Below are 24,422 nucleotides of genomic sequence, written 5' to 3' on the forward strand. Positions count from 1 at the left end.
AATGAGTTTTAGTATGCCTTTGATACTCTATCAGTAATTACACAAAGGGCATCTTCACTTAGAGATAAGCTTACAGTTAATATCATTTTTCGTCGCTTTCATCGCATACTCAAAGCTGGAGTACAGATTTATGCTGCCACACACGTTGTAGAGATAGTGGTACACTGCCCTAAAGGAACGTACCTTTGAATGGGATGCAAGACAAATCCAAACCTCTAAAAAGTCTCTGTCCATGAGGCAGGGACCGCTTCCTCACTGCTGTGTCCCCAGTGCCTGAAATGACACTCACATAGTAAATGCTCAATACGTATTTGTTGGGGGGGAAATAAATGAATACATAATTATATATATGCAAATATATATATGGTTGTTAAAATGTACTGATAGCATCTATAGGTGAAGCTCCATAATTCTTTGGGGCTGCTACAGCTATTTTCACTTATTTAAAGAACTACCTTCCCTCTCTTATCATTTGCATGCATATGGTACATAGTTGTAATCATAAATTCATGCAGTATGGTATTCCCCAACTTTTACTTCCCACTTTACCCAGTTTTTTTCCTTGGTGTTCATAATCTAAGGGTCTTGATGACTCTAATATCCCACTGAGTTGTATCGTAATTTACTAAGCTGCTCCCCTCACCCTGAGTTCTCAGTTTTTGCTAATGTGTAGAAAAGATTTTCTGAAGTGCAGGTTTATAAACCTAAATTCCTAGGAGCGGCACTGTCAGATGGAAGGGTCTTTTTTGCCCTTGACACGCTTACCTATTTGTTTACCTACGTGTTTACTGTTATCACTTAAACCAGAAGAGAAGATTGAAGTAGCGAATTAGAAGGCGCCCTGGCCTGGGAGCTGGGGGCTGGGGTTCCCGCAGGGCTCAGTGCATTGACTGATCCCCAGCTTGGTGTGCTGGGGTGAAAGCTGGGCTGGCCAGTCAGGGCGCCCCCTCCAGCTGTCCCCGTGAGAGGTAAGTGACGGGAAACTGAGAGAAGGCAGATCTGCAATACTGTGCAGAGGAGCCGTTGACAGGACCAGGGTCTGCTTGCACATGGAAACATAAAGAGGAGGGCGTCAAAGCTGACGGAAGGTGTGAGCCAGGATACCCAGGAGAATGACTCTTCACGTGGCTTTTGAAAAAAGGAACGTCCAGAGGAGGAGTTGCTGGAAAAGGACAGGTGCCGAGTTAGGTTTTAAGTGTGTTGGATTGAAGTCGCATCCAAGTAGAAACGTGTGCTAGTTGGAGAGCAGGCTGGGAGCTTGTGGTACAGTCCAGGAGAAAGGACGCTTCTGGGTTATTCGTGCCAGCTGAGCAGTGGAGCCTTGGGGTAGGTGAGGTTTCCAGGAGAGCTGAGAGGGTGAGGTTGGAAGGGTGGAGAGCAGCTCTGTGGAGGGGACGGAGGAGGACCAGGATCCAGCAGCATCACCAAAATCGAGGGAGGGAGGTGTGGGGATGGGCGGCAGAGTTGGGGTCTCCTTCAGGGAGGGAGGAGGATTCTCACTGCCTTTGCCCTCACCTCTGACCCCAGGGAGGAGAAATGGCTAAGCAGGGATCAAGGCTCCTGTTCCCTTTTTTTCCAACACTGAGGGCAGGACTTTCAGATGAACATGTACAAGAGCCCAAATTACTGGCATCTTTCAGTTAATCGGGGCTAACAGACCTGTAGTGACTGCAGATACTGAGAGTTCACACTGAGATGCACAGTGTGATTTTCCCAGGGAGTTAGGCTGAGGAGAACTTGTTTTCACTCCCCAGTTTCCTGCCTTGTGGACACCACCAGACTTCCCTAAATGTCAGCTTCCCCCTTTTTCCATTTCCTAGCCCACTGTGTGAAGTCGGTCTTATGACTGATGGGTGGAGGCCCCTCTGCCAAAAACTACTTTTCCTCCAGCTTTTTGGGTAGTGGCTTAAAGATTCATTTCTTTGAATGCAAAAAACTTAAGTCCTCTCGAGTCTTTGAAAAAGGAATGGATGGGGACAAACTCACTTAGCAGGGCTTCAAGTAAGAGGCTGAAATCCATAGTTATTGGGACTCTCCTGCACATGTGGGATCTCATTGTCTGAAAGACTAGAACCCCGGCAGCTAGGAGGCCATGGGCATCCACTGCCTGCTCCGATGTTAGACTTGGCCTTTGCCACTCACCAGTTCTGAACATTTGGAGTATGTTAGTTAACCTCTCTGTGCCTCATTTGTTCATCCACTAAAATGGATATTGGGTTGCTGGAAGGCTGGAAGAGGTTGTCTAAAGATGAAAGCACTTTCTTAATCCAGAGGTTAGCACTCAGCACCCAAAACTGTTAGCTGCTGTCTCATCACCATGTACCCTAGCGCTGGTGCTTTTGACCCACTGCACTGCCAGTAGGTTTTGTGGAGTTTGGGGCACCTTTGGGGAAAGTGCATGGGGCTCTTAGTCAAGGATTGGCTCTCTGTCAATGGTCTGTGGTGTTGGCCAAGTTTCTTACTTCCTTCACTTTTTAAACTTTGGGGGTAGGAGGTGGGTGGTGAGAACTGGGTGTGAGCAGCTGGGTGGGTGGAGCTATGGGCTGGCCCGGCCTGGCTGGGGATTGATGGGGGCTCTTCTGGCCGTGGGGCCGTGGGACGTGCACTGCGTGGCTTGGGCCATGGCCCCAGTGGCTGTGGGGCTGAGTGTGGGGTGTGCTCTGTGTGTGTGTGTGTGTGTTGTGTGCTCTGTGTGTGTGTGTGTGTGTGTTGGGGGGGGCGGGCCCTCTTGCTGTCTGGCTGAGGAGCCGCCTCTGCGTCCTGACCTGGTTCTCGCGTGCTGGCGGCCTCCGAGGCAGCTGCTGCTCCTTTCGCCAGGCCTCAGATGTGGTCGGCTCCATTTCCTCCCGCTGGCCTCTGGCCGTGCCGCCGCGGCGGCTGGAGGCCCGCGCTCGGCCTGGGGCTGGCTCCGCCCCGCCCCGCCCCGCCGCGCTGGCTCCGCCCCTGGCCCCGCCTCACCCCTGCGCTCCCGGGAGGGGAGGGGGTAGGAAGTAGCGGCTGGGGGAGAGTGCTGCCCGGCCAAGTCGTGGTGCTGTGCTGGGGGCTTATAGTCCCGAGCACAGCACAGCGAGTTACAGGGAACTTAAGACTCAGCACCCCACCTCAATCTGACCCCGTCTCCCCACCTCCCCACCCCTCTGTAGAGTACTGCCCATCTTTTAGGATTTTTCTTACTTTCTGTGTATGTGTTGTGTGACGTGTGTGTGATGTAAAACAACTCTCTAGCAACAGAAATAGCAAGAAAATACACCCATGAATTCCTCTCCTTGAGGCCCCCCTCTGGTCTTTGCCCAGAGACATGCGTAGTTTGTGCAAACTTTCAGGTGTATTGTAGGTCCTTTGTTCTTAAACTTACCCCCCTAAATAAAAATGAAATACGTACAATAAATTCTGGAGACCCAGCAAGAAAATATACCCATTCTTTGCCACCCAGAGATGAGCACTGTTAACATTTCTGCATGTTTCCCCTTGGTGTTTTGTGTGTATGCACAGATGTTGATTGTTAATGGAACTGTATTCTTAAAGTGGGCAAAATTTCGAATGCTATTTTTTTCTACTTCAAATAGTGTAAACACTACCCTGTCATGAATATCCTTAGAAAGTATCTCTTAGTATAAGTACATTCTTGAGTTTCATTTTTTCACTGAAGACATTTCCCTGTGTTTTTCTATGTTCTATTCTTTATCGTTTTCATCAATAATATATCGACTGATAGAATATTACATTTTACAGTTTTCTTACATATTGTTTGAAACATGTACTTAACATAAACAGAGAAAGCGTAATCATAAGCACATGTGAGCTCCCTCCCTACATTAAGAACTAGACTATCGCTGACGTTGCTGAAACTCCCTGGGTGCCCCCTAAGCTCATCCCCTTTCTTCACCTCCCGAGGCAAGTGGTACCTTGACTTTTGTGTTTTTCATTCCCTTGCTTTTTAAAAGTTTTAATTTCATATGTTTACATTCTTATACATTCACATATGCTTTTTTTGTTTGAGCTGTAGAGCTGGTAGACTATATGCAGTCTTTCCAGGTTTGCTTTTTTTTAACTTGATGTTGTTTCTGAGACTCATTCATGTTCCTGTGGTTCATTCATTTGCACTGCTGTGTAATATTCCATTGTCCATTCTGTGGATGGTGGGCACTTAGACTATTTCCACAGTTTGGTTTTTATAAGTAATGCTGCTGTGAACACTTGTGTACACGTCTCCGGATGGGCATGAGCTGAGTTTCTCGAGGAGCGGAATTACAGGGTCATAGGGTATGTGCACGTTTAACATTGAAAGATGGCACCACAGACCTTTCCAAAATAGTTGTCCTGTTTTGTCCTCTGCCAGTGATGTATGAGAAAGAAGTTCCTGCTAAATTCCACCAGCACTTGGTACCTAACTAAAATACCCTTTCCTGGGGCTTTCTGTGGACCTGGTACATAGTTGTGTCTTTCACATGTTAAGTTGTTTAATCCTCTTCACAACCCTGTGCATTTAGGTATTGTTATTAACCCTTGATTTACAGATGAAATAGGCACAGAGGGGTCAACTTTTTTTTTTAAACACCTTTATATGGTATTGTTCCTGTACAGTAAACTGCACATATTTCAGATGAACAATTTGGTAAATTTTGATAGATGAATACACCCATGACACCACTACCAGAATCAAGATAGCTAACATTTCCATCACTCCCCAGGAGGTGCAAATTTCAAATTCTCCATTTATCCCTTCCCACCCCCTTTAACTCCTGGTAACTGTAAGTTTGTTCTCTATGTCTGTGAGTCTGCATCTGTTTTGTAGATAAGTTCATTTGTGTCCTATTTTTTAAGATTCCACATGTAAGTGATATCATATGGCATTTTTCTTTTTCTTTCTGGCTCACTTCACTTTGAATGATGATCTCTAGGTCCATCCATGTTCCTGCAAATGGCATTGTTTTATTCTTTTTTTTACTGCTGAGTTGTATTCCATTGCATGTATATACCACATCTTCTTTATCCAGTCATCTATCAATGGAATATTTGGGTTGTTTCCATATCGTGGCTATTGTAAATAGTGCTGCTGTGAACACTGGGGTACATATGTCTTTTTGAGTTATATTTTTCTCTGGATGTATGCCCAGGAGTGAGATTGCTGGGTCATATGGTAACTCTATCTTTAGTTTTTTAAGGAACCTCCATACTGTCCTCCATAGTGGCTGCACCAATTTACATTCCCACCAGCAGTGTAGGAGGGTTCCTTTTTCTCCACACCCTCTCCAGCATTTATCATTTGTAGACCTTTTAATGATGGCCATTCTGACTGGTATGAGGTGATAGTTCATTATAGTTTTGATTTGCATTCAGAGAGGTCAACTTTTAAACCCCAGATTTATAGATTTAAAAATGGGGAACGGAGAGATTAACTTGTTCTGGATCACACAGCTAGTTAGTGGTGGGAGCAAGATTTGAACTAAGCATCTTTGTTCTTAAATTCTATGTAATGGATATAAAATGGAATCTCACAGCAGTCTTTTCCTATGTTTCTCTGTTTACTAAAAAAGTCGAGTATTTTTTTTACCTATGTTTGTTCTCCATTCTCTTTTCATGAAAAGAAACATTTTAAAACCATTCCCCTACTGTTGGGGCACTTAGGTTGTTTGTAGTCCTTTTTTTTTTCTCCTTAATGGAGGCACTGGGGATTGTACCAAGGACCTCGTGCATGCCAAACATGTGCTCTACCGCTGACCCGTACTTCCTGTAATTCTTTACTATTAATGTTCCAAGGAAAATCCTTGGCATATGTAAATTAAAATTTTCTTCTATTGTCTTATTTATTTTATTTGCATTTCCTTAAGTGAAATTGAATACTTAGTGGTTAAAAATAGCTGTGTTCTTCTGGATTGCTGTGTGGTATTGGAAAAGTTACTTAACCTCTCTGTGTTCAGCGTCCTCATCTATGGAGGTGAGTCTCTACATTATAGGATTTATGATGACTGGAGGAGATTAATGAGTGTGCAGTGATTAGCATGATAGTCAGTCTATCTTAAGAATGTTCCATCAGAGCTAGGCAGAGACTTTTCCTAGTTTCTCCCTTTCTTTTCCTTTTTCCCCCGAAACCACATTAATTATGATCAGATCAAGGGCCTGAGCAATCACAGTCCCATGTTTCTGCCAGATACGATGGCCTCAGGGAATTAGACCTTGTTTCAGCTTTTTCCTGAGCATCAACCCACCCATTGAGAAATATGCTGTATCTGTCTATTTTGTAGTAGGAGAAAATTAGATTTTAAAATGTTTTACTGATATGTACACGGTAACCACAAGAAACATTACTTTCCCCCGCCTCACACAGGGACACCCACTCTTACACCTGACAGTCTCTAGAGGGTTAGATATAACCCTCTGAGATTTGCTGTCTGCAGAGAGAGCTCAGATGTGGAGAGTGCAGACACGGGACTGGATTAGTCATGTACACACACACACACACACACACACTCTCTCACACCTCTGCAAAAACAGGCAGCTGTGTACCTCCTCAGAGTCTCTTTCCCCACTTAAAGATTTGTATCATCAGTAAACCCCAGAAGTGGAGAAGTCTCTTAAGAGGTGAATAATTGATCACACTGGATGGAACATGCCGCAAATACAGCCCATGTGCTATTAGAGGGAGCAGGGCCATCCCCTCGGGGGAGAGAAGGAAGGAGTTGACTTTGTGTGCGGCGGCGGTGGCTGTGAACTCTACCGACTAGGGAGAAGGATGGAGCTGGAAAGCAGCCCTTGAGTTGGTTTCCCAGAGGGCAGCTGGGGAAGTGCGGGGCTGAGATTTGCTGGTCAGCTGGGTGGGGAGCAGCCACCCCTATCCTGCGGTCCCAGGAGAATTCACTCTTGGAGATTCCACCCTAGAGGATGTGCCCCAGACTGGCCCTGCCTCCTGGCCACTGGCCCTTGTGGAGGCTGCCTGCAGGCTTGCTCGCCCCGGGGATAGACCTTCCTGGGCGTGTGTCTCTTCTAATGGCCTGTGACTGCGGAGCGGCAGCGGCCCTGGGACTCTGCCTCTGCTAACACCCCGTTTCCTAGAGGACCTAAGAAGGCCGGGCAGTGAGGACTCTGATCTCTCACGATGACAGTCTTTGTCTTCCACCCTTTCTCCTGTTTCCCTTTAGTAGAGGCTGACTGACCACTGACCTGGTTTTGATGTGTTGATGCTCTGAGAGTCAGGAAAGGCTCGGAAGACCTGGTGTCATTTCCACACCTTTCACTGTGTTATGAATAAAATGAGGTGTCCGGGGGTGGGCTTCCACCCTCCTGTCAGGGGCTCTGGAGCCCCTGGGGAGGGGAGGGCAGGCTGTTGTTGAATACCTGCGGACGTCTGAGGGACCAGGTGTGGGACGGGAGCACAGAAAGGAGTCAGCGGTAGAGGAGGAGGCACGTGGACCTTGGGAGCCCTGACCAAGCAGGGTACAGGGACACGCGGGCCCCTGGAGGGAGACCTGGCGTCTTCTGCAGGTGAGAGTGTGACCGGGGGTGGTGATGCTGTGCATACACGCCAGCCCTTCATCACGGAGGTGAGGAGCGGGTCTCTTGGCGCTGAGAAGGGCATTTATTCTTCCAGTAACAAACCCCTGCTGCCCACTCCCCAGTGAGGGGGTGCGCCCCCAGCCTGTCCAGGCCAAGCCTGGGATGGGCTGGAGACTTCCCAGTGATACTGTGGCAGGGAAGAGACCTGGTAAGCCCGGATGTGTGGGGCCCAGTGAGGGCAGGGAGGGGTTTTGTGCTGGGAACATGGCTCTGAGAAGGGGCCGCACCGACACCTTCGGTGGGCCTCGCTGTGGAGACAGATGGGGGCAGGCTGTTCCAAGAGCCCACACCAGGCTCCCGAGTCTTCTATGGCACAGGCATTCCCGAGGGCCCGGGCAGCTCTGCGGCCCTCTTCCGTGTGTGCGCTGTGACAGGTGCTGTAGCAGAGCAGGACCACCAGCTGCCCAGAGCTTCTGCAGGCTGTCTCTCAACGTCAGGGGGTGAGCAGGCTGGTACCAGCCGGGTCCCAGGAGGAAGAAGCCGCTGACCCTTTTTGAGCACATGCTGAGCACTCTGCTGGATTCTGCAGGTGTGATGGAACTTGTCCCCTAGGAGTTCTGACAGTGCACTTGGTCTCCTCTTTTAGGGAAAGATCCCCAGCAGAAGGTGGCTGTGTGTGGGGACTGCGTCGGGTCGGGTTCAGACCTGTGCTAGGCAGGACTGGTCCAGGAGGACGTTATCATTTGCCCATAGTCACGCTTCACCCCCACCTCTCTGCTGTTGCCTTGGTTCAGGCCCTTCTGACCACTGATCTGGACAGCGGCACGATTCTCCCAGCCGGGCTGCCTGCCACCAGCCTTGAACCCTGCCGGTGGTGCTTTGTGCGAACGCCTGAGGGCCCCCCTGAACTGCAGATCTGCTCCTGTGTGTTCCTGCGGTGATCCCCACCCCTGCCCTCCTCACACTCTGTGCTCAGACTGTCCCTGACAGCTCACCCTCCCCTGCCTGCCAGGCGTTTTCATGATTCCATGCCTTTGCACATGCGAGTCCCTCCATCTGGAGTTCTTCCTTCTTCCCCTCCTCCAAAATACCTGCCCATCCTCTGAGTCTCATCTCGAAAGTGACTTCAAGGTGGAACCTTTCTCGACACACATGTCCACCTTCTCAGAGAGAAGTGGCCCCATGCCCCAGGCCCTGAAGACTGCTCTCATGACACCGGTATGCCAGAGGGCTTCTGTGTGCAGGACTGTTTCTTGCCTTTTGCCTTGTAAACTTCTTGATGTTCCTGAAATATACAGCCTGGTCTATCGTAAGGTAGGAAACCACCCCGAAATTCAGTGGCGTGAAACAGCGTTCATTTTACTATGCTCATGGAAGCCTTGGACTTGGAAGTCAGAAAGGACACAGCTTGGGTGGCTTGTCTCTGTTCCTTGATGCTTGTGGCCTCAGCTGGGGAGTCTTAGAGCTAGCGGTAACTTGACAGCTAAGCTGGAATCCTTGAAGGGCTCTTTCAGTCACTCGCTTGGCAGGTTGATGCCGGCTGTTGGCTGGGACCTCATCTGGGAATGCCTGGGGACACCTTCATGTGGACTTTCCAGACGGCCTGCATTTCCTCACAGGATGGTGGCTGGGTGTCATGAGAACGAGGCAGAAGCTGTGTTGTCTTTCATGATCCAGCTTTGAAAACCATGTAGCGGCACTTCCACCACTGTCACCAGCCCGCCGCGATTTGAGGGGAGGGACACAGACCCCCCCACCTTGCTGGGAGAAGTGCACGTGGGATGGAGGGGTTTAGTGACCCTGTCACGCACGCTGAGTGCTGGAGGCGTGCAGACAGCGCTCGTAAATTCTGCAGGCTGAGCAAGGGTGGAATGTGAGGCAGAGACGTGAGGCTGGTGCCTGGGAGTCTCGGGAGGGTGGGATCAACAACGGACTGTAGGGGGAGAAAAGACTGTGGGAGCGGGCTGGGGTACACAGAACTGCCCAGAGGAGCTACTGCCAGGCTGGACATTTAGAAAGTGTGTACACACACCAAGGCCAAAATTAGGAGGGCAGGAAGGGAAAGGGAGGAGATAGAAGGGAGAGGCATTCATGTCTAGACTTGTTTGGACCTGGTGACTGGGCACCTTGGCAGAACGGGGATGATGCTTGGGTTGGGAACACTCGCAGGAATAAGACAGCTGGGGACGGAGCCGTTGGAGGTGGAGTGGGGAGTTTGGTCCATTTTAGGTGCACTTCCCCCAGCGGGCCTGTAGCAGGTTCCAGGACTTGGGGGCTGCTGGAAGCCAGACTTTAAGGAGCAGCCTCAGAGAGGTGCTTGCTGCAGCCCAGGGGCGGTGAGAATGAAGGGAGAAAGTGTGGAGGGTTTTGGGGTTGGGGCACGTCTAACTGGGGCTTTGAAAGGGCCTAGACTAGCCTCTGTCCTTCTTCAGTGTTGTCCAGCCCTCCTGCCAATAACTGTCCAGTAACTGCTTGATTTCCTTTGGAATACCCTCTGGCTGTTAGGTGGCCAGGGGGCAGTGTATTTTTTTTTTAAGTATCTCTCAGTATTAAAACTCTTTCCTAAATTGAGCCCAAGTCTTCTCTCTAAAGCTTTACCTGTTTTCTGATTCCAGCCCTGAGGGCTACTTGAAACCAGTCTCATCTTTTCCCAGATGATAGGCCCTCACATGTTTAAAGACCTGAGTTTTGTCTTCTTTGGAACCAGACGGGACCTGCTCCTCTTTTTTTGTTTTTTGGATTTTTTTTAAAGCATCTTATTCTTTTAAATTATTGTGTTATTTAATTATTTTATTTTGGCGGGAGGAGGTAATTGAGTTTATTTATTTTTGGTGGAGGTACTGGGGATTGAACCCAGGACCTCGTGCATGCTAAGCGTGTGCTGTACCACTGTGGCTGTACCGCCCCCCGCCCCCTTACGGTTTTGAGCTGCCCTGCTGGCTTCTCCTCTGTGCCCCCTCACAGGGTGCAGCCCCCAGAGGAAGCCTGTGCTCAGGTGGGGACTGTCTGGGCAGAGCTGGGCTGTTGCTGCCCGTGCTGCAGGTCTGGTCACGTGTGTGTCCAGCTGTGTATGGGTTGGGACCCATTAGTGGACTGTGAAATCACCTTAGATTGTTACAACCTGCAAGAAAGAGGAAGGGAGGGATTCCTGTATCTATTAAGGAGAAATACCATTTTGCAAACCCGTCATATGTGTAAGTACATAATAGATCACAGTATAATATATATATATATATATATTTTTACTGTGGATTATAGTAAAAAAAAGTTTGAAAAAACATTAATAAAATCCTTTGAAGCTGCCAAATTGCATCATACTGAGATTAGCTTCAGTTAGTCTCTTACCCCTCCTGTCTTCAGCATCTGCCTGTTTAATAAGTACACCTTCACTGTCATTACTGATAAATACGTTGAATAGGACAGCTCTGAGGAAGAGCCCTGCAGCACAGCCCTAGAGACCACCCCCCAGTTGATACACCACTCGTGCTTTGAGCCATTGGTGAGCAGCCCCTCCAGCCACTAACTCTCCGCAGCTGGCCCTCAAAGGGAATCACAGTCCACCTTGTGAAACTTGAACATCTACAGCTCGAGTCACAAACCCAAATGCCTACACAGATGAATGAAATGGTACGTAACTCAGGCAATTCATAAATGATCCCTGACTCCTGGCCTTGGTTTCAAGAAGGCAGCACGGATGGCGAAGCTGGGGGTGAGCAGGGGCGGTAGTCAGCGCTCGGTTGTAGGCAAAGTTGCCAGACAGAAGTGTGGACCTTCAAGAAAATCTGGGTTTCATGTGAAATTGATTTTTTTTTTTTTAACATTGGTGAAACAAAACCAAATAAAGCAGATCTGTGGCAGACTTGGCCTGCAGCCCTTGAGTGTGTGGCCTGTCAGCCAGGATGTCTCCTCATCTCCTGGTCCAGGGACCGCACACCACAAAGCACCAAGGTTAGCTGAGCGTTGATGGGTTGATGGGTTTCGTGAACCTGACTCCTCGAGGTCCCTTTAGTTACCCACACGGGGCCCTTACCCAGACCTTTCTCACCCAGTGGACTGGAAGTTGGGGGTGACACTTGCTCATTTCTCGCCTCTTGGCGCTTTCTCCTGACGGCAGGTTTCTTCCAGGATCACTGGCAGGCGTGAGGAATGTGTCAGTGGGATGCCCTGGCTGGGAAAACTGGGATTTATAGAGCTTCTTAAAGTTTTCCACCCGTCTTGGCTTCACTTCCCTCATATCCGTGTCTACTCTATCCTTCCTTTCTTTTTTTTTTTTGGTCCAAAGAGCATCCTTCTTCCTAGGGAATTCAGAGCCATAAGGCCTAGCTCCTCCTTGTTCTTCTTATTCATACAACAAAAAAAACTTTTTAAAATTGTTTTAGCTGTCTTGACCATTTTGGGGAAGCCTCAGCTCACATAGCAGTTGTCTTCCTAACACTTCCTATAAATCCATGTTACTCTCTTTTGTTCCTTCTTGGTTATGCAGGCTCCTTCTGTCTTTTATACGCAAGCATGTAAAACTTTTTAAAATTGTTTTATCTTCTTTGGCAAGGAGAGGTAATTAGGTTTTTAAAATTTTACTTATTTTTTTTTTATTTTGGAGGAGGTACTGGGGATTGAACCCAGGACCTCGTGCTTGCTAAGCACACGCTGTACCGCTTGAGCTACACTCTCCCCATTGCCACAAGTGTGTAAAATTTGACCACTTCAGGTTTTGTCTTTGCAGCCACCTTGGATTCTAAGAAGGAAGGAAGGGAGTACTGGCTTTACAGCCACATTCCTAAAGGAGAAGTTGTTTGTTTCTGGTTCTGAAAGATGGTCTTTCCACCAGGGTCAGGGCAAGGCCTGTGAAGGTGGTCCAAGCAGCAGCTCTGGGCAGGCGGCGCAGAAGTGGTTAAGATTTGGACCTTGTCTTGAAGGAAATACCGTCTGGTGTGGGAGGCAGCTGCTTGAACAGCAGTAGTGGCGTGCGATAAGCGCTAGCAGGCAGGTGCAGGGTGCTGTGGGAACGCGGGGGAGGGGGCCGCAGGTCAGTCTGCCGAGAGGAGGTGACAGCTGATGCCTGATGGATAAGCCAGAATGGCCTCCGAGGCCGGGAAGGGCATTCCAGGCAATGAGAACTGCGTGTGCAAAGCTCAGAAAAGCCTGTTGGAACAGCATGAGGGTCCTCTGTGGCCAGAACTGGGGCAGTGACGAGAATGAGGCGGCAACCATAGACCGAGGCCTCCGCTCACCTCCCAAAGGCCTGTCCCGGATCCCAGCTTCCCACCACCACTTGGGGGCCCACGATGGCCGTGTCCGACCATATTCAGGTTTCGTCAGCTGTCCCCATCCTGTGCTTTCTGGCTGTCTTCCCCCACTCCAAGACCTAGCCCAGGAGCTGCGTTCTGCTGTCCTGTCTCTTTAGTCCCGTGTCAGCTGGGAAAGATGTTTTTCTTTCTTGTCTTTGAAATTTTTGAAGAGAACAACCCAGGTGCTCTCTAGCGTGCCCTTCCGCTTCAGTTTATCTGATGTTTCCTCGCAATTAGATTTAAGTTCTCCGTTTTGGCTGGAGTTCTACGTGACTGATGTGATGCTGTCCTCAGTGCATCCTATAAAGAGGCACGTGGTGTTGTTCCGTCCTCATATTAGTAATGATGACAACTTTGATCATCGGTAAAAGTGGTGTCTGCCAGATTTCTCTATTTTAAAGTTACTACTAAATAATTTTTAAAGAGATGTTTTGAGGCCATGTACATACCCTGCATCAAGCCTTCACCTGCTAGTCACAGCATCCACTGATGACATTCTGAATCCATCGTTCCTTCTGTATTTTTGGTGGCATTCGACTGGAAGAAGGAGCCTTCCTTTCTGGTGGAAAGATTCCTGCCAACTCAGTTCCGCATCCTTGTGTTAGCTTTCAACTTACTGCACTGGACACCTGGCCTGCTTCCTCTTGTGCCCTCCCCCTTCTGTGTGCTTTGGGTGGACATAATGGTGGTTCCTGGGATGGGGAGAAGCTTGTATCTTCTTCCCAGCAGCAGCTCACGTGGCATCGGTGGGACTGGCTCGGTGTGGGGCTGAGCACGCTCTATGAGATGGTTAGTGTTTCCTCGGGCCGCGGGCCGGGGGTGGGACTGTCGTCTTGTCACCAGCTCTCTGAGCTCAGCCTGGGCTTAAGTGAGGGCAGTAATGGGCAGAGAAAAGAACTGTGGGTTCCTTCCCCCTGAGACGCTGTGACTGACCTCTTGCTCAGGCTGAACTGTTAATCAGCTGCTCGTTCCCTGTCCCTGCCCCGCACGCACGTGCACTTCCCGCCTGTGGCATACTGTTGCATGGTGTGCTGGTTAGCTTTCTTTTGCTTCTGACAAAAAACAAAGGTTCTGGTGTCACATTGGTCATTGTGAGTTAAAGATCTTTTTTGTGTGTTCTCAACAAATGCTTGGTTTCAGGGGAGTTTGGTCAGCGTGATTAGTACGAGGTCCAAAAAGGGCCGAGCAACATTCAGAATTATGTGTTAGGGTCTCTTAAAGGTCTGCCTTTTGCTTCTGCTGGTGCAGCTAGCTGGGAATGGAGATGTGGGAAGATGAGCTGAGGTCCCAGCTGTATCAAAGACAGGGAGGGTTTTGCAAGAAAAGCAGTGTTTAGGTGTGCATCTGAGTGGTGTGATGCAGGACAGTGCTTCTCAAATACTATGGCTCATCTTTCCCCCTTTTCCCTCTCCTCTCTCTCTTCAGGCAGGCTCAGAGCTCAGCGCAGTTGATGGACCTGTTCCAGGTCCGATGGACTCAGGGCCAGTGTACCATGGGGACTCACGGCAGCTAAGCGCCTCAGGGGCGCCGGTCAATGGTGCTAGAGAACCTGCTGGACCCAGTCTGCTGGGGGCTGGGGGTCCTTGGCGAGTAGACCAGAAGCCCGACTGGGACGCTGCCCCAGGACCAGCTCACACTGCTCGCCTGGAAGATGCCCACGATCTGGTGGCCTTTTCGGCTGTGGCCGAAGCTGTGTCCTCTTATGGGGCCCTTAGCACCCGGCTCTATGAAACCTTCAACCGTGAGATGAGTCGCGAGGCTGGGAACAACAGCAGGGGACCCCGGTCAGGGCCCGAGGACTGCTCTGCTGGCAGCGAAGACCTTGACACGCTGCAGACTGCCCTGGCCCTCGCTCGGCATGGCATGAAACCACCCAACTGCAACTGCGATGGCCCAGAGTGCCCTGACTACCTCGAGTGGCTGGAGGGGAAGATCAAGTCTGTGGTCGTGGAGAGCGGGGAGGAGCGGCCCCGGCTCCCAGGGACTCTGCCTTCTGGGGAGGCTGGCCTCCCGGCACCCATCACCAGGCCACTCCTCAACTCCGAGGTCCCCCAGATACCTCCTCCGGAAGGCCTGCCCCTGTCCCAGAGTGCCCTGAGTATCGCCAAGGAGAAAAACATCAGCCTGCAGACCGCCATCGCCATTGAGGCCCTCACACAGCTCTCCTCCGCCCTCCCCCAGCCCTCTCATGCCACCTCCCAGGCTCCTTGCCCCCTTCCTGAGGCCTTGTCCCCTCCTGCCCCTTTCAGATCTCCCCAGTCCTACCTCCGGGCTCCCTCATGGCCTGCGGTCCCCGCCGAAGAGCACCCATCCTTTGCTCCCGAGAGCCCTGCCTTCCCTCCAGCAACTCCTAGAACAGAGTTTGCTGAAACCTGGGGCACCGACACCCCACCAGCAACTCCCCGGAGCCCTTGGCCCATGCCTCGCCCAAGCCCTGACCCCATGGCTGAACTGGAGCAGTTGCTGGGCAGTGCCAGTGATTACATCCAGTCAGTATTCAAGCGGCCTGAGGCCCTGCCCAGCAAGCCAAAGGTCAAGGCTGAGGTGCCCTCTTCCTCCCCGGCCCCCTCCCCCTCCCTCCAGAGAGAGGCCCCCCCTCCATCCTCAGAGCCCGACACCCACCAGAAGGCCCAGGCAGCCCTGCAGCAGCACCTCCAGCACAAGCGCAGCCTCTTCCTGGATCAGGCCCACGATGCCCCCTTCCCCCCTCCCTCGGAGCCTTCTGCTCCCGGCTGGTGGGCACCACCCAGTTCACCTGCCCCACGGCCTTCGGACAGACCACCCAAGGAGAAGAAGAAGAAGCCCCTGGCACCAGCTGGGGGTCCTGTGGGAACCGAGAAAGCCGGCCCTGGGATCAAGCCCAGTATCCGGAAGCCCGTTCAGATCAAGAAGTCCAGGCTGCGGGAAGCGCAGCCTCTCTTCCTGCCTCTGCGGCAGATCGTCCTGGAGGGGCTGAGGTCCCCAGCCTCCGAGGATGCACAGGCACACCCAGCCGCCCCTGCCCCTGCCCCCGCCCCTGTCCCCGCCTCGCAGGGCCCTGCTGCCCCCCTGCCCCCAGAACCTTCTCTTGCGCTATTTGCACCTAGTCCCTCCGGGGACAGCCTGCTGCCCCCTACTCAGGAAATGAGGTCTCCCAGCCCCATGGCCACCCTGCAGCCGGGCTCCACTGGCCCACTTCCCCCCGCCGATGACAAGCTGGAAGAGCTCATCCGGCAGTTTGAGGCTGAATTTGGGGATAGCTTTGGGCTTCCTGGCCCCCCATCTGTGCCCATTCAGGACCCCGAGAACCAGCCCACCTGTCTCCCAGCCCCTGAGAGCCCTTTTGCCACCCGCTCTCCCAAGCAAATCAAGATCGAGTCTTCGGGGGCTGTGACTGTGCTCTCGACCACCTGCTTCCATTCAGAGGAGGGAGGCCAGGAGGCCACACCCACCAAGGCTGAGAACCCACTCACACCCACCCTCAGCGGCTTCCTGGAGTCACCTCTTAAGTACCTGGACACGCCCACCAAGAGTCTGCTGGACACACCTGCCAAGAGAGCCCAGGCCGAGTTCCCCACCTGTGACTGCGTGGGTAAGTCCGCCCGGGTATCAGGGAAGGGCCGAGGGACGTGGCCTGGTGGGTTGGAGTTCTCGGCTCTGTCTTTTATCTGGAAAACAATTACTGTGTGCCAGCCAGCACGCTGGGGCCTGGGGACACTGAAATGAGCCCACAGACCCGGAGAAGACATTGAAGGAAACTGATGGTGCCGCCGTGTGGTGTATCGTGTGCCAGTGGAGTGGGCGCAGGTACTATGTTGTACGGTTGAGCTGGAGGCATCCTGGAAGCCATCCTGCAGGAGGTGGTGCTTGTCCTGAGGCCTGGAGGGCTGTCAGGTCAACAGGAGACAGGCCGGGGAGAGGGCAGCTTGGGCAGCAGCTTGGTGGCTGTGAGCGGGGAGGGCTTACTTGGACGGCTCCCTGTCCGGAGGGAGCCAAAGGGGAGGAGTGTGTGTAGGGATGAACCAAGGTGGCATGAGGGCCAGGCCAGACCTTGTAGGGCCCAGTGAGCCAAGGCTGGGAGTTTGACTTGATCTCATTGGTGATACGTAGTGAGCTCCTGAGGGTTTGACAGCAAGTACAGACCTGTTGTCACCTTGTGCTTCGGAAAGACTCTTCTGGCTCGTGGGAAGGAAACGGTGGTAGGAGGACGTGTAAGAGAGGTGTTGCCATGAACCTGGCAAGAAATAAAAAGGGCCTGGACTGAAACAGTGGGTGGCGGGGGGCGCAGATGAGCGGGTTTGAGGGCCTCTGAAGAGGGGGACGTGTGGGATGCTGACAGCTCGGGTTGCCTTGGTGGCAGGGGTCACTGAGCACACGGATGTGGAGAAGGGATGAGCTCTGTGTGGACAAGCTGAGTCTGAAGGGGCTGAGAGACTGGGGGTCGGGCTCTGAGTTACGCGTTTGGATGGAGCTCACGTCCGGGCAGTGGCTGGAGCTGTGATGTGGGGAAGGGCACGGAGGAGCTGGGTCTGTTTCTGAGCCCTGCCTTCTGGAATAAAAGCAGGGCCCCAGGCAGCGGAGGACTGCTCGCGGGGACTCCGGCTGACTCGGGGCAGGTCCCTGATGCCTCTGTCAGCTCCGGGCCACTGCAGGCTGCCGCTCTCTGCTGCTTGCAGGGTGTCCCGTAGGAGGCATGTGTGTTTCACATGCTCATGCTGGTGATGAGCATGTCGAATTCTTGTGATTTTTTGAAACACAGACAAGTCTTATGAGAAGGCTGTCTTCTTGCTTGTTCAAATTTAGCATCAGGTCAGTTGAGTGATTTGCTGGGATACTGTATCCTAGTCGGTAAGGAGAATCCGGGCTGTCCTGCCCACTGCAGCCACCCCCAGCTCCTGGGGCACAAGGCAGTGGGGCCAGTGACAGAGAATCACTTGGGGAACAAGAAAGAGTTGGCTTCAGTGCTCCCATCTGGGGGCGAGCAGATGCACAGCATCCTGCCAGATGCTCTCCGTGTGCTCTGAGATTGTGGTTTCTGCTGAGGGCTGACCCTCTCTGCACTGCTGGGTTTAATAATGAAGTGCCTTTGAGTGTCCCTTACTGCCCGGCGTTTGATCATAGGGATCGGGCCTCCCCTTGCTTCCTTTGTGTTTGTATGTGTCTGGTCCATCTTCCTTGTGTTGACGGCCTTGTTCGCTGTTTCTCCCCGTCCAGGGGGGAAATACCTTTATACAGGGCTGAGGACAGGGCTGATCCATAATAAATATTTCACTTGTGGAATTCAACTATATAGATGTTATGTTTGGTCAAACTAGTTATTTGAATTCTAATTCCATCACTTTCTCACGCCTAAAATGGAAGTGGTGGTAAGTAGTCGACCCTCTCCAGGGCCGCTCTGAGGACTGGGCTAGTTAGAATGTGTAGAGCACTCAGGACTGCTTCTGGCACACAGGAAGCCCTGTGAGAGTGCTTAGCTGTTATGGAGCCTCGTGCAATAAAGCCAGAAAAAGATGTACAAACATACATATTATGGGGGAAGAAAAGTGTTGGCTGTCACTTTATTCATCGGTCGTTTATTGATTACCTAGCTCTGCACTCATGACAGGCAGGATAAAAACTTAGAGAAATGGTTCATCTCTGAAGGCCTTTGTGGTTTGCTTGAAGAGACAGCATGAACAGTAAAATACCCATGCAGCAGATGTCTGCCCCGTGCCCGTGCTGTCCCGGGGCCATGGCCGGAGCTGTAAGAGTGCTCTGAAACACCAGGCTTGCTTGTCCGCGGGAGGGTGACGTTTTACTTAGGAGGCTGTTGTTCAGAGCCGGGTCTGGAAAACTGCGGTGAACGCCGACGGGGAGAGGTGAGAAGGCAGCCGCTCCAGACTGCAGGGAGCAGGCGTGCAGGACGCGGGGCCCGTGGCGCACGGTGAACCGGGGCCCTCAGGGTTCTCCTGCGTTCCCGAGACCAGAGGCGCCGAGGGGACAAGTCTCAGCGTGAAGCTTGTGAGCAAAGCTCAGGCAGTAGGCTGTCAGCATCAGAGAAACCCAGCTGTGGCCATGCTGGCAGCCCGTTGGCTTGGCAGACAGGGGACTGGCGGGGGCGGTGGGAAGCAATAAAGGGGGCCGCCACCACCCATCATTTGCTGCTCCCGTTTGTACTTTCTTTATGTGGAATATGGATAAAATATTTGTATCTAATGCTAAACGAAGAATTAGAATCAGACCTGCTTTGTGTTGTTAAATTATGGGGAAATGCTAAGGTCAAAACAGCAGACACAAAAATGATATATAAATGATCGGCTCACCTAGGTTAAAAAAAAAAAAAAGAGAGAGAGAAAAGACCAGGAAGAGATACACCCACAGTGGTGGTATCTGTGGTCAGACTGTGGGTGACTTTTCCCTCAAATGTTTTCTGAATTTTCTCTAATGAAATATGCATTTTATAATCAAGAAATATTTTTGAAAGTGCATCCTCTTAGAAGTGGTCCAGAAGATGGACTGGTGAAGAGTGATGACCGTGTGGCAGGAGAGCGGTTATGGAGCCACGGAGAGTAATAGTAACAGCAACCAGGGCAGTGACAGTGGTGTGTCAAGTCCTGGCTCTGTTCTAGGCACTGTCCCGGGTACTTCCACTGCCTCATTTAATCCTCTGTGACATCTCTACGGGGTAGGACTGTCAGTAGTTGCATCTTAATGATAAAGAAAGCAAAACTAGATTCAGGAGTTTATCCAGATCATGGAGCTAGCAAATGACGGAAGTGAGAGTTAAACCTAGGCAGCTGGACTCCTACCACCATGCCATACGATGATTAACATTGTTTAGTTGAGAAATGAGTGATATGAGGAATGAAGAGGGCCAAGGGAGAGACGATCCACTTGGTAGCGGTTTCTGGAGGTGCGAGGCTCACGTTGGGGAGAGCCCCCACGTCTGGACAGGTGCTTCCATCAGCGGGTTTGGCAGAATCTGTCTTTGTGAACTCAGACTCAGGGCAGGGGTTAGGAATGAAGCTTGTTCACTCTGGGCTTAATGCCAGATACAAACCTCCATATTCCAGAAACTCATCCCCTCAGCAGGGGATGGTAGGTAGAGAGGTGCAGCTGCAGGTCACTAGAAGGAAGAATTTGCCATAGAAGTGACAGTGAAATTTGGAGATGCCATTAAGTGCCCATAACAAACAGTTAAGTACTGGAGCAACTTTATAAAAGCACAAAAAGGTCTTATAGCATAGTAAAAAAAAACCCTAATATTCAAGCTTCATGGTGATTTTTGCTAAACAAGCAGTTTTGGCCAGTATGGACACCACCAGGTAACCAAAACCTCCAACACCAAGAGCACTGTTTTACAGTGGTAGGAAGATTACAGGTTTCTGAATGTGTGGATGGGATTCATATGTACTTGTTCTCTGAATCTTGAAATACTAGAATTAAAGGTATCCCTCAGAGTTTCAAAGAAACAAATCTGAAAGTCATGAAAGGAAATGCCTTATTCCAAAAGGTAGTGTATTACGTACAGGCTTGAGAAACCTTGGCACAAATCGAAGTTCTGCATTGGACTATTGGGAGAAGAAAGTATTGATGTATTTCTAATATTTTGAGGGACACATTGGAGAGCACCCCAGCCACCCCTTAACTGTCCTGTGACACCACATCAGAGACAGGGCAGTGAGCTGCAGTGGCTGTCAGCCAGGCCCTCTGTGTGTTTTATCTATTCTCAGAAAGGGGGAAGTTCACGAGGAGAGCCAGCTCAGGACAGGGAGTGAGTCCAGGTGATGCTTTAGTGGGAAACCCTTCCTTGGAGATCTTCTGTTCATCATTTTATAGATAAGGAAACAGGTCTGTGTTAACTTTTAAGTCGTGTTCTGATGACTCTGAGGAATAGGCCACAGGTTGCCGGAGACACTAACCACAGCAAAAGCAGGGAACTGAGACACAGGTTTTAGGGGTTGTCTTCATGGGAATGCTGTGTTTTTATCCAATTGATCATCCAGCCCTAAAGAAGTAGCCAAAGAGCAACACAAGAAAAGCATCTCCTTTGCCTGAAACATAGTGAAAGTGTGGGGGAAGGAGGGATGCTGCCCAGCAGGTGTGGCTGGTAGCAGTGTGCCCTGCGTGACTTCCGTGTGGACCGCAGTTCTGAACGGGGGACACAGAGACTTCCTCTCATCTCTCTTGACAGTAGTGTAAGATCTGTTTCCTTTAGTTTTCATGAGAATGTGTTTTCCTCCCTTGCATTTAGTTTGATATGAAGATTGAACTTCATGTCTTTAAAACATTTTTTTGGCAATAAAATATTTGAACACCAATATAAAGGTGGGGAATCTGACTCTGGGTAGGAGATGATGTCTGATCTGAGTTTTAAAGGATGAGTAGAAGTTTAATCACAGGGAGAAGGCAGAGTGTTCTAGACAAAGGGATTTGAAGATCAGGGAGATGAAAAATACATGAAATCCACATGGAGATGTGCAGATGAGAGAGCATGGAGAAATACAAGAAGTTCTGGTGTGACTCGTGTGTTAGATGAAAGATTGGGAGTGGCTGGAGAGGAGAGTTTCAGGGGAAGAGAGGATGATACCAAAGGCAGAGAAACCAGTTTGCAAGCTCAGGCAAGAAATAATGGGTGCCTGAAGTAAGAAAGACATTGAGTAGGAGGGAGGAGAGGAGGGGTGGATAAAAGAAAGAAGAGAAAGAATTCACTGGTTCAGTGGCCTGTTGAATGTAGGAGTGAGGAAGAAGGAGTCACAGGTGACACCTGAGGTTCCAGGTTGGGTAATGGTAGACACTGGTGCCATTTTCCACCATCTGAAATACTGGGAGGGAAGCAAGTTTGGCCATCCGCCCCTGAGCTTCTGCGGGGCCTGCGGGTGTGCATCCGTGTAGATCTGTGAATCGGAGTTTCTTCCGCAGACCGATAGTAGTTGAAGTCTCAATTATGGACACTTCCCTAGGCTGACTACAGAGGTCAAGCAGGGGCCTGAGAATGGGGGATGCTAACTTTCGTGGGGAGAATCTCAAACAGGAGGCCTTGGAGAAGGTGTGGAAGGGATGTGGAAAGAAACTGAGGAGAGGCTAGGTTAGAACCAACAGGTGGTTTGGGAGGTCTGACAGCAGCAGCACTGAAGAAGGGCCAAGACGTAGTGCTGGATTCTCCTTTTATTATATGCGTATTTCTTTCAGTTGAATCCCGGTCCCTTAAGAACAGGGACTAAATGTTGTGTTTCTAAAACACGTAGACTGGTGCTGAGCACATGGTGGTGTGCTACGTATCCTTTTCGGTTAACTGGAAACCGTTCTCTACCCCCGTATTTGAATTCTGCCAAGACTGCAGATAGGCTTCGGCATGCTCTCCTTTGATCTTTGTCATCAGTGAGTGTGCCCATTGTTACGGCACTATTTCTGTCTCCTGCCAGCAGGCTCAGCATGCTGCCCGTGAACTCACAAGCAGAGGACCTAAGATTTTAGTTTAAACAAAGTTCCATCTGGCACACCTGATCTGGGGTAGGACCCAGCCATCACCTGCCCACTGTGTGGATTCATGATTGCCCAGAGGCAGTGTGCCAGCAGTCAGTCATTGACTGTTGTGGGAGTGGAGTCTGTTCTATAAGCCTAAGCTGTTTGGCTTTAAGTTCACTAAAATTACATCAGGAAACTGAGACGTTACATACGCTTGTTTAGAAAAAGATGGGTGCAGTAAAATCTTTGTGTGATCTAGACACCTATGCATTAATTATATGCCACTTATCAACCATCTTTCTGTGTCAATGTCATAAAGAAAAAATGCCTCCACCTGCGTCTGTACTGGCTATGAGGAAAGCGTGGGTGCCCTGGTCTCCGCGCAGACAGGCGGAGGTGGGGAAGGTGGAAGATTCATTTAGAAATTCAGGACCCCCCTTTCTGCTAGGCATTAGTGAGTCGTTTCTTGTGTTTAGTATCTCTTGCTGATAGTGCAAAAGATACATTTCATTCTCTCTCCAGCCTAGTGCAGAGGTGGAACAGAGCATAGTTTTCTGTTTTAATGAGTGTAAAATTAAGTGCTCAGGGCAAAAAAAAAAGTCACTTAGAGCCACATAAGCAGCATTTCCTCAAAAATTGGATTTTACTCTCCTGAGCTCTACCCCAGAGCTTTCTACTCTGTATTTCAGGAAAAAAGTCACTTCTCCCACTGCTCAAAGCAAGACATAGAACAGATTTTATTTTAAGAAGAATTGAGCCGTTTCTTTGCCCTGTCCCTTGGCCTCTGTGGAGAAGGAAAAAATATTACACTGGGGACTAAAAGGAAAAGTGGTGACTTAATAGCAAGTTAGCAAAATCCTCCTTTCCTAAAACCTGGTGAAAGGAACCAAGAGAAACAAAAAGGGAAGAGAAAATTTCATCAACTGAAATTTGGAAATTGCCCTAATCTTAAACTATGAATTCCAAGGGCTACCTGCCAGTTTAAGGTCAGTTTGAATTGGAATAAAGGATAACATGGGGCATACAACTCCAGTGGGGGAGAAACAATAGTGGAGGCTCAGAAAGACCCCACAGCTTGGAGACATGGGCTGGAGACCACCCATCTGGAAGGCAGTGCACTCTGGGACGCTGGGAATGCAAACAGGCTCCTTTTCCTGCTCTGCTCCAGCTTGGGGATAAGGTCTGGGGTGAGGAGAGAGGGCTGGAGAGATGGGAAACCATATCTTAGGAGCCAGCTTTGTGGCCAACAGCACCAAACAAAGGCTATTGTGCAAAGAAAAATATTTGCTGAACCAATCAAACCATGGGCCTTTATTTTAACTTGATGTCTTATCAGTGACCAGCCCACTCCCATATGAGGAAATGAACCAAAATCTTAGCATCAGGACGGAGTAAAACCCAACCCTCCACACACACGCACAAGCACGCACACACACGTGCACACATGCATGCACGCACACAGATTGAGAGGCACCGGCCCTAACAAACAGAAGGCATGGAGATGAAATTTCCAGTTGCCGCTGTCCCCAGCCAGGCCCAGTTCCTCCCATACCCATTCAGGCTTCTGGGCTTCTGAACTAATAATTGAAACTTCTACAACATCTAATTCTCTTAAGCTTGATTCCTACGGGAAGGATTTGACCGTGCCCAGGTTAGCAGAATAACGAGGAGACCCTACCCATTCTACTTTTGGACAAACTAGTCTAGACGAGTGGCTTTCAGCTGGAGGCCTTCACCGCTCTTCCCCCCCAGGGGACATTTGGCGGAGTCTGAGGACATTTTTGGTCATCGCCACCAGTGTGGTTCTACTGGCACCTAGTGGACAGAGGCCAGGGACACTGCTGAACATGTCGCACTGCACAGAACAGCACCCTGCTCCCCAGTGAAGAATTGTCTAGCCCAAGTTGTCAGTAGTGCCCAGGGGGAGAAAGCCTGGAGATAAACTTCTTCCTCTGAAAGATTAATTAACCAGCAAACAAAAATCCAACATGCAGCCCATTCCAATTCTGTGGGGGAAAGTGGAGGCATTAAATGTAACATTCAAAATGAAGACTTACAGTAGGAAATACAAGAAGAATTTGAACAACTGATTTATCCCTTCAAGGACGTGGACTGAAATGCTCACTGTGAAACCAGAAATGAAAGATGAGGAGCTAGACTAAGGTTACGAAGAGGTCACGAGAGTTATGGATTAAACTGCAGGGGAAGCGTGCC

At 50.3% G+C, this 24,422-nt stretch overlaps 1 protein-coding gene across 8 annotated transcripts in view; it reads left to right on the forward strand.

The window, feature by feature from the left end:
* LOC140685374 (methylcytosine dioxygenase TET3) overlaps nt 1-24,422 on the forward strand; it is a 101,221-nt gene that overhangs the window by 35,664 nt on the left and 41,135 nt on the right. For all 8 annotated transcript variants that reach the window (XM_072937515.1, XM_072937516.1, XM_072937517.1 and 5 more), the window contains one exon: nt 14,208-16,353. In XM_072937515.1, coding sequence (XP_072793616.1) covers nt 14,208-16,353 — 2,146 coding nt within the window. The remainder of the gene's footprint in view (nt 1-14,207; nt 16,354-24,422) is intronic.

Source organism: Vicugna pacos, chromosome 15 (genome assembly GCF_048564905.1).
Source record: "Vicugna pacos chromosome 15, VicPac4, whole genome shotgun sequence".
Classification (NCBI taxonomy): Eukaryota; Metazoa; Chordata; class Mammalia; order Artiodactyla; family Camelidae; genus Vicugna; species Vicugna pacos.